This window comes from Crocuta crocuta, unplaced genomic scaffold (assembly GCF_008692635.1).
Source record: "Crocuta crocuta isolate KB4526 unplaced genomic scaffold, BGI_CrCroc_1.0 scaffold340, whole genome shotgun sequence".
Classification (NCBI taxonomy): domain Eukaryota; kingdom Metazoa; phylum Chordata; class Mammalia; order Carnivora; family Hyaenidae; genus Crocuta; species Crocuta crocuta.
The window spans coordinates 2,558,096-2,568,416 of record NW_027530642.1 but is presented as its reverse complement, the minus strand read 5'-3'; the positions used below and the strand labels follow the sequence as shown (position 1 = coordinate 2,568,416).

The 10,321-nt window shown below is 53.4% G+C and overlaps 1 protein-coding gene across 2 annotated transcripts in view; it reads right to left on the bottom strand.

Moving 5' to 3' along the window:
• ANXA6 (annexin A6) overlaps positions 1-10,321 on the bottom strand; it is a 51,023-nt gene that overhangs the window by 29,173 nt on the left and 11,529 nt on the right. For both annotated transcript variants that reach the window (XM_077768996.1, XM_077768995.1), the window contains exons 3-7: positions 4,833-4,923; positions 4,019-4,113; positions 3,343-3,456; positions 2,065-2,155; positions 1,084-1,163 (exon numbers count right to left, since the gene is read on the bottom strand). In XM_077768996.1, the coding sequence (XP_077625122.1) occupies positions 1,084-1,163; positions 2,065-2,155; positions 3,343-3,456; positions 4,019-4,113; positions 4,833-4,923 (471 nt within the window). The remainder of the gene's footprint in view (positions 1-1,083; positions 1,164-2,064; positions 2,156-3,342; positions 3,457-4,018; positions 4,114-4,832; positions 4,924-10,321) is intronic.

The following is a 10,321-nucleotide window of genomic DNA, read 5'->3' as shown; positions in this document are numbered from 1 at the left end:
TTTTTTTAATGTTTTTATTTATTTCTAGGAGAGAGAGAGATAGAGAGAGACAGCGTGAGCAGGGGGAGGGTCAGAGAGAGAGGGAGTCACAGACTCTGAAACAGGCTCCAGGCTCTGAGCTGGCAGTCAGCACAGAGCCCGACGCGGGGCTCGAACCCACGAACCGTGAGATCATGACCCAAGCGAAAGTCGGATGCTCAACCGACTAAGCCACCCAGGCGCCCCTAAAATCTCCCTATTTTTAAATGTTAACAACTAACTCAAAGTATTTTTTAAAAAAACACATTGTGGGCACTTGGGTGGCTCAGTCGGTTAAGCATCCGACTTCGGCTCAGGTCATGATCTCGCGGTTCATGGGTTCGAGCCCCGTGTCAGGCTCTGAACTGTCAGCACAGCTGAAGCAGGACTCTGCTTCTGATTCTGTGTCTCCCTCTCTCTCTGTCCTTCCCCTGCTCACACACACACTCTGTCTCTCTGTCTCAAAGATGAATAAACATTTAAAAAAATTTTTTTAAACACAGTGTGGGAAAACCAACAGAAGAAAAACAACTCGGCAGATTGAAGTCAGCTGTGGACACCAGCCTCCAGCCTCTTCATGGTCCCTTTTTATGTACTCGTAGGTGGGAGGCAGGAGTGGCAGGGGGTGGCTGTGGGAGGTGCAGTGCAGGCAGTCCCAGAAATGCCACATCTCTGCTGGCAATGCTGGGGAAACAATGGCAGGAGGGAGGCCTGGAGAGGAGGGGGAGGGGCGGGCACAGAGAGAGCAAGGTTGTAGGAGAGGATATTCCTGGGATGAGAGACAGAGAAATGCGGGTCACCTGCTTCTACAAACCGGGGGCAACAGAGCAGGCCCCTGGTTGCTCAGATTCTTACCCGCATGAGCCAGAGAGAATCCATCTCAAATTTGAGGGCAAAAGGGCAGTTGGGGGAGGAAGCAGCCACAGCTTATGGGACTATATACCTGAGCAGCCACCAAGGAGCCCCTCACAGGCCACCCTGTCTGGGGCAACAGGCAGGAGGTGCCCACAGCCCTCTGCCCACGCTCTGGTAGAGAGCTCCGGGGGGGCCCCAACATGGACCAACCTGGAGCAGGACCACGAGCATCTTCTGGAAGTGGCCCGAGGTGTCACCAATGATGTCAGCCTCCAGGTCTCGCTCGTAGGCTGCAGGGAAGGAACACAAGTTCTAGTCCCTACCCATGAGACCTCAGGGATCCTTTATCCAAGATGATCAGATATTTGTTACAAATCCCAGAACCCAGCCTCCGTGATGACCATGGAAAGACCCAGGATGTATCATCACAGTGTTTCGTATGGACCCTGATACACGGAGATGGAATCTGTCCACTTCCCTTATCCCCACCTGTGCTATCTATTCCGGGTACCATAGTTGCTCACCTGGATGGCGGCTACAGCCTTCTAACTGTTTCCCCCTGTTTCTGCTCCCCTCACTCTCCAATCCACAGCAGCAAGGGTGACCCTTGAAGCCCTCTCTGATCACGAGTTCCCCTGCTTCCCACTAACCTTGGAATCAGGTCCTGTGTGGCCCTGCCCTGCTTTCTACCACTCTGGCCTCATACCAGCTACCAGACTTAATTCTGCCCCAGGGCCTTTGGACTTGCTGTTCCCTTTGCCTGCAGGATCTTCTCCTCACTCCTTATGCAACAGGCCTTCTCATTTCCTCCCAAGACACACTCTCCCTGACCACTTGTCTGGGGCAGGTCCTCCTCAATTAAAGTCTGATTCTTGTCACCTCGTTTGTTTCCTCCATAACACTCAATCACAATGTGTCATCACCGTGTTTACCTGTGTCTCTTCTGTATCCCTTGTCACCTTGTTAGTCTGTAAGTTCTAGGGAGCAAGGATGACATGGGTTTTGCCCACCACCACCTCCTGAGAACCTAGAACAGTGCTGCACAAGGCAGCTATTTAAGAGCTGGAGAGATGATAGACAGATCAGAGGAACAGAGGAAAGCAGGTGGACGGAGAGTCTTAGGGTCCTCAGCCTTGCAGTTACCCTCACTGCTGATCTGAAAGTTCTAGAAGGCCCCTCCTGCCCTCTCACCATCTTTGTATGCTGCCACCAGCTGGTGGATCTGCTCGTTGGTCCGAGAAGCCAAGATCTCAATGAGGCACTTCTCGTCAGTGCCGATGCCCTGGGAGAAGAGAAGGGACACAGCAGTCAGGGCTGGGGTGCGAGGCCATGATCAGCCGGGCCTGGGTTCCTGGAGCGGCCAGAGCTGCGACAGTCTCAGCAGGGAATGTCAGGGTGCTTCTGCCATAGCTCTTGGGCCCCAAAGTGGAGCTGCTGTCCTGAGAATCAAGACACAGACTCTAGGCCTGCCTCTGTCAGCAGCTTGCTTTGTGGCCTCGCATTAAGAAATGGTCTTTCTGGGGGCGCCTGGATAGCTCAGTCGGTTAAGCATCCGACTTCGGCTCAGGTCATGATCTCACGGTTCGTGGGTTCAAACTCCGTGTTTGGGCTCTGTGCTGACAGCTCAGAGCCTGGAGCCTGCTTCAGTTTCTATATCTCCCTCTCTCTCTGACCCTCCCCTGCTCACGCTGTCTCTCTCTCTCTCTCTCTCAAAAATAAATAAAACATTAAAAAAAAAAAAAAAAAGAAATGGTCTTTCTGGACCTCGGTTTTCCCATCAGTAAAACGTGCCAGGTGCTCTGTCAAAGCAGAGAAGGCAATATCTCACATTGCTAAACTTACCAATATAGGAAGTGTGTCCATGTTGGATAGCTCATCAGAGGCAAAGGTAACAGCACTTTATACACTGTAAAGTGCCAGGGATACTTAAGGGCTTGGATGCTTCCCTGTTTGCTAGGGGGCTACCCTCTCCTTCAACCAGACGGGGCTGCCCCTCCACCACCTCTCCTGACATTTCTTACCCAGCCTGGAAGGACCTTCCCACCCCAATCAACCAAATCATCCGCAGGCTTTGGGGCACAACTCGATCTCTCATTTTCTGTGATGCCCCTTCAAGCCACCCTGCGCCTGCCCTCCTGCCCTTCTTTAGTATTTCCTTGGCCTTTGGGTGTTGAGCACAGTGTGTCTTCACACCCCTGCATCCTGCTTCCTCAGGGCTGGAAACTGCTGGGTTGGGGTCTGGGCCAAGGACCCCTTGATGAGGCCCGCCTCACCCCGACACCTGCCCCACTCTGCCCATCTGGAGGAGACTGGGGCGTCCCCCTGGGATGGGGTTTGAGCAAGCTGCCTCTTGCAGCATGGCACACTGCTGGTGGATGCAGGGCTCACAGAGTACTCGCTGTGGGGACCAGAATCTTTCCATTAATCACGCCCCTGCTTGCAACACACACACGGCCCCGCGCTTCTTACCGAGATGGCGTCTTTAATTTCTTTGGCATCACAATAGGCAAGTGGCCTCATGAGACCCACGATCAGCCGTTCAAACTTCCCCGTCAGCTCATACTTCAAGTCAGCAATGAGGTCCTGCGTTGAGGGTCGGCGGAGGCGCAGGAGGACGAGATGGAGGAGGAAGGGGAGGAGCACTTATGGTAAGAATGACGTTTAACGAGCACCTACTCTGTAAGGCACTAAGTAAGACTTAGTAAGACTAAGTAAGTGCACGGACTGTCACTTTTGGAGGTATGTGCTATCATCAACCCTAAGAAACAGGCTTAGAGACGTCAGGTAACTTGCCCAATGTCATGCAGCTAGCAAATGGCAGTGCAGGATTCAAGTCCAAGACACCGTGTCTCTTTGCCAGCATTGTCCGTTTACTTGTTTACTGGGTGTCATTCCCACTATCTGTGAGTCCACAGGGCCGACACCTCACAGGGCTCCTTCCCCTGTGCGGCCCTACCACCTAGCATAGTGCCCAAGCACATAGAAGTGTTGGAGATGTATCTGCGGCTGAAAAGAAAGAAGGGCAGAATTGTCAGCACAGAGGCTGAGCCGGAATAAAATAGGAAAGACCCTGAACGAGCACACACAGGCAAATGAAGTCAGCTCGCCAGCCCCACCACACCTGCCCCCCAGTTGCCATGGTTACCTTGCCGTAGAGGGACTTGTAGCTCTGGCAGATCTCCTGCCTCTGCTTGTTGCTCCGAGAAGTGATTAGCTCCAATATGGCCTCCTTGTCACTGCCTGGAAGACAGGAGGGCACCTGTTACCCTACCCCAACCTGCCTCCAGGAAGCCCACCAGGGTTGCTCCCTGCAGTCTTCAGCACGAGCCTTTTGTGAGGCAGTGGTATGGGTGGGGGAGGATCAATGGGGACCTCGTAAGCCCCTCCTGAGAAGGATCATCGCACCCACAGGCTCTGAGCTCGGAGGGCCTGTGATCCAGCGCCCTCATCAGACCCATAAGGAAACTGAGGTCCAGAGAGGAGCAAGGTCTCATTCAAGCTTTCACATTCTAAGCCAGGAGACCTGGCTTAGAAACACCCAGGTGTCCTAACACCCATGACAGGGTTCTTTCAACAATAAGAAAAACAAAAGAGAATAATCAGCACCAAGTTCAGGGTAGTGGTGACCCCCCAAGAGGAAAGGCAGGGCTGATACTTCAGGAGCAGATCTGTCAAGGAGCTTTCAACTCTATTGAGGAAGCAAGCACTATTCCTCAAGGTGGGCGGCAGGCCTGTGGGTGCAGCTTCTATTATTTCGACCTTTTGGTTCGTCTGGATTTCATTGTAAAATTATGAAAAATAATACAAAGAGGAGACAAAAGAATGAGTGAGCACACCTCAACATCTCACTGTCCCCCTCGGCCCCAGAAGGGTTGTGGGCTGTGCCCACATGTGGGGACGCCCCCAAGCTCCAGGGAGTCCTGCTCCCTTCCCTAGGCTCCCTTGCTGGTGGCACCCACCGAAGCCCTTCATGGCAGTATACAGAGCCTCAGCATCCCGGCCGGGGTCAAAGTCTGGAAAGTCATGAATGGAGCCCCGGTACTTGGCACCCTGTGGAGAGAAAAAGCAGAAGATAAATTGCTGACCCCGGGCTCCCAGCCCCACCCCCAGGTCACACTCTCAACCCTGGCCATAGTCAGAGTCTAGGCTGAGTTCCTTCCCTCTGAAATTAAGCGGTGCCTACAGAAGCCTGGGCAAGCGTAGGGATGCCTCTCCCTGTACCTCCTGCCACAGCCTGCTCCAGGGACAGTGCCGTTTCCCTGTGGGAGGGTAGCTCAGTTGAGCCCACAGCACTGCATTACCATCCCAGGACCCAGGAGGGAGAAAGTCAGGCGGAGTACAAGGGGTAGGGATGATCCCTACAAGAGTAACTAGCGCTCGTCCTATTTTTATGCCACTTTACAGTTTACAAAGCCCGTTTGCCTCCATTCATGTGATTGCAACTTGAAGAAGCACTTGAGATGATCTGTTATCACAGAAACAAGGAAACCAAGCCCAGAGAAGCTAAGTCTCTCGCTGGGGACCCCACAGAGCCCAGATCTCTGGCCCGTCCCCCTCTGCTCTCCAGCTCCAGAAACCTTGCGACCGCCAGCTTCTGAGGGTGAGGTCGCAGCCCAAGGGAAGCCCAGAGCCACCCTCAGAAGCAAAGCCAAGACAAGGTGCTGCCCTTCTGGGCCTGGTAAACTGAGCTGGCAACTGGCATCTGAGGACAAGTTGGCTGGGTCCTTGGGGTGAAAGGGAGGAGAGGCAGAGCCAGAGGATCTTAGACATTGAACTTGAATGCACAATGGGCTGGTTCACAGAGAAATCAGATGTGGGTCGGCTACATGGCCCCAGAGAAGTATGTGGTCAGGAGAGTGGCCGAGAGCTGGGAGGGCTGGGGACACCACAGCCCAAGGCATTGAGCACATGGCATGGTGACAGGGCACTTAAGCCTGGGCTAGGCCCAATGTAAAGGGCTAAAGATTCAGTGAGGAAGAAAACCTGACCCTGTCTTTCATGAACTTCAGACCCAGAAGAGAGGGACATGCACACAAATTAGCTTAGAGCTCATCATAAATACCCTAGGACAGAGGCAGTGTAATTTTGGAAGACAATGGAGGCCATTTCCAGCAAAGGGAGGGAACCAGGAAAGGCTTTGTGCAAGGGCTAAGGGTGGCCCACAAACACCATGCCTTAAAGGAATAAGAAGCAGGGGCGCCTGGGTGGCTCAGTCGGTTGAGCCTCCGACTTCAGCTCAGGTCATGATTTCACAGTTCATGAGTTTCAGCCCCGCGTTGGGCTCTGTGCTAATGGCTTGAAGCCTGGAGCCTGCTTCGGATTCTGTGTCTCTCTCTTTGCCCCTCCCCTCCTCACACTCTGTCTCTCAACAATAAATAAATGTTAAAAAAAATTAAAATTTAAAAAAAGGAGTAAGAAGCAAAGGCAAAAGTGAGGCTCCGACGGCCTCCCGAGCCCCCAGGGCCCACACTGAAGGACCCGGCCAGCCATGGGGACGCTCCTCGGTTTATGTCTGCCAGTGCTGCTCCCCTGAGGTATGCATGCGTGGGCGCAGGGCTGCTATTTAAAGTTCTGACGGGGCAGGTGACCAGAAAGGGACACGGCCCTCTTCCCGCCACCCGTGAATCCCCTGCAACCTGATCACACCCCTGGGCAGAGAAGGAGAGAGTAACACATGCCAAATACCGGGACCAGAAAAGAGAGTCCCTTGAGAAAGCCGTAGCAGCATGTGTCTTGCTCACCGAAGCGTTCCCAGCACCCAGCACAGAGCCTGGCACAACTAAGCGCTCCCTGAGTTTCTGTTTCCTGGACGGATAGGCACAGGGATGGATGAATGACTATGAATATATTCTGAGCAAACCTAAGAAGACTTCCTGGAGGTGAATTCTAAGCTGAGCCCTAAACAAGGAGTGACAGAGAGGCCCCAAGAACTGGGGGGTGGGGAGGGATGGGGAAAGCAGAGGGGGAAGGCTTCTCACAGGAAACAGCATGGAAAAGTCCCGGGCACAAGAGCAAAAGCAACATTGAGGGAGGTGGCCAGGTTCTCCAGCGCTCAGTGCAGACGCACCAACTCACCAAGACCATGGGACTCTACGGCGCCAGGAAGGAACGAGTAGAAGAGAAGGCGAAGGGCAGGGGTCTCAGCAGCAAGCCAAGGCCCCCTCCCCTGTTGCTCTTCCTGCCCCTCCACCCTGCACGGTGGTTGAGGACGGGGCTGCAACTGAAAGTTGAGGCACTGCCGTCTTGGGAGAAGGGACGTCTAATGATGGACGGGAAGCTCAATCCAAATGATCCCTTCGAGACAGGCTTAGGGAGGAGCGAGGCCAGTTTCCCATGTGTGTCTTTGCACAGGGATAATAAACTCCTCCAGGGGACAGCGGCCAGTTTAGTTATCCCAGGAGGGTCCCTCAGGATCATAGCCACCAGAAGAGGGGGACATGGGGGACGCTAGCACTGGTCACATTTAGAGGCACAAAGGCAGTCCTTCAAATCCCCAGGCCCAGTTTCCCACCATCGGTCATCCTCTTGCCAACCTGATGAATTCTGCATCTCTAGGTGCCACCTGGGTACCTGTCCCCGCTTCTCCACCTCACCCAGATGGCCTGTCGCCCCTCTTGCAGACAGGTTCCTGGCCTCTGGCACCCATGGCCCAGGGGAGGGGACAGCAGAGGAGGGACTTTCCACCTTGAAATATTCAGCAGGTCCTGATGCCAGCTGGTGAGCAGCCTGGACCCTGGGGCTCTGAGGTCTCGGGACCCACCCCAGCTGCTGCTAGAGAAGAAGCCTGAGGCCTCTCGGGAGCAGAAGTGACGTCACCCGGAGAGATGGCTGCCGGGCCAGGACTCCACCTCAGAGCGGCTTTGACCAGACCTGAGCTAGGCCTCATCTCTGCAGCTGCTGGAGTTCCTGGTACAGGCACCTGCCCCTCTTGCCCCGCCCTCGGCGTTCTCATTGCCCCTCATCAAGTTCAATCCCAGAACATCCCTGTGAAACGGATGCCACAGAGCCATGCATCCGGGACCTTTCTGACACCACGCTACTCCTTCACATCTTTGAGCCTCAAGTTCCCCACTTCTAGAAGGAAACACAGGGAGAATAACACAATTAACACTGGGGGTGATCTGGACCGGTTGAAAGAGTGAGTGGCTTGTTCTGTGCACCTGTGCACAGGGATGTGTGGTGTTGGAAATGGGTATAATAGATTTGGGGTGCAGAATTGGGGTGCTAATAGTCAGAAGCAAGAGAGAGAAACTTTAGCTCGAGAATGGAAAGAAAACCTTTCTGAAACTCGCTGGTATTGTCTTCTGCAAACTTCTCCCTCCCCACACCCTTGTACTCGGAGCATGCTAAAGCACTTCCTCTCTCTGGCCTTAGGTTCCAGTGTCCCCGCTCCCTGGAGGACATCAGCCCGCTTGCTCTTCCCCAGTAGCTCTCTCCAGGCACCTTTCCCTGCATTTCCTCAGCCTGCATGCCCACAGGACTCCTTTATGCCTCCACTTGAGCATGAGTGCCGTGCAAGGGGGGTGCCGTGCATAAGGGGGAGGAGGTGCATGCATGGGGAGATGCATGCCTGAGGAGTGCTGTGCAAGCATGGGGGTGTCATGCATGGGGGGTACATGCATGAGGGGTGTCGTGCATGCATGGGGGGTGCATGCGTGGGGGGTGCCATGCACAGCGGGGTGCATGCATGGGGGGTACCATGCATGGGGGGTGCTGTGCATGCATGGGAGATACATGCATGGGGGTGCCGTGCATGCGGGATTCCAGCTCATCTCATGGGATGAGGGACCTCTAAGGCTCAGCCACCCGGGGACTCTTGCTTGTAGACTGTCTAATGCCCCCTGGTCCATGGCAACAAGAAAGCACAGGTCAGCCAGGCAGAAGCATGGCCTGGGAGCACTGGAACAGGATTCCAAAGTTCCGTGCCCTAGGTCCTGGCCCCTTTGACCTCCCAGGGTCTGCTCAGTCCACTTTGGTCATGCAGAACCCTGCAATGTGAATGCCTCCCAGGAAATAGCTCCAGCATGACTACAGATAGGAAATGGGGAACAGCAAGTTATGCCCTGGACCTCTGCCCATAACCACTAACACTTTCTCTTCCTGGTCAGAGAGACCGCTTATGCAAGTACCCTCCTCAGAGGCTGATGGGGAGGCCATAGCTGGGACCCTTTTGAGTATGGATCCTATATCACATAATATACTGTGCTCTTCAAAAAGTGTGAATAGATACCCTTAAGGCCCTTGTTCACTGAGTGGCAAGTCATGAAAACTGAGGCCCAGAGAGGGTCAGAACGCCCCCAGGATCACACAGCTCTGTGACTGAAGTGAGGAGCAAAAGGGGCCAAGTCAGGTGTCCCTTGTGGGTTTTTTTTTAACGTTTGTTTATTTATTTTAAGAGAGAGCACTCACGTGAGAGTGGGGGAGGGGCAGAGAGAGAGGGAGAGAGAGAATCCCAAGGTTCTGTGCTGTCAGTGCGGAGTCTGACAACAGAGCTCGATCTCACAGATTGTGAGATCATGACCTGAGCCAAAATCAAGAGTCAGATGTTTAACCTGCTGAGCCACCCAGGTGCCCCAGGTGCCCCTTGGTTTTATTCTCCCTTCTTGGGTCCATCATTGCAGTGGCCCTAACTCCTTCTCTAAGGTCAGCCAACAGGGTCACTCTCGGGTGAACCATGGCACAGAATGACATCTAGCCCCGCCCAAGGACAGAGCCCAATCCTGGCCCCGCCCAGGAGTAAAAGCTGCACCATGCCTCAGCTTCTACTGCTCAGCAAGGTGGTCGTGCAGCATGAAAGACTGGGGTCTCCCACGCCAGGGAAACTTAATCCCAGATGCATGTGACAAGGGACACTTCCACCTCCAGAGCAGAGAGAACCCTCAAATGCTTTGCCTAGCCAGTAGCCATCTCCCTGGGGAACCACTTGAGCCATGTAGTTCAGGTAGGACCAAGTCTACCACCTGAATCCAAGTTACCGTCGGCCCAGCCAATGAGAACCAAACCTAGGACTTTTCCTGGAATCATCAGGAATAAATTAGGCTGTTTCCTCCAGGCTGCCAAGGAAGTAGAATGGAAGCCTAGAGCAGCTGATGTCTAGAGCGCCAAATCAGGAAAGAACCACCCAAGAATGAAGCCACCCAGAGGACATCCAGTTCTCAGAGGCATAATTCTGACAATATCATCTGGGTCCCTAGAAGCAGCTAAACCTGAAGCCCTGGGCTTTTCAGTCATATAAGCCAATATACACCTTTCTGCTTAGGATGTTGTAGGCTGTCATTGGTCACTTGCAACTAAAAAGGATGAGATGTGTAACAGGAGCAAGCAAAGCCTGAGAATCTCTCCTGCTCCTTTCTTTCTTTCTTTTTTTTCTTTTTTCTTTTTTTTTTTTTTAAAGTTTGGCTGGCTTCTCTTTTTTTTTTTTTTTTTTTTTTTTTTTTTTTTTGGAGAG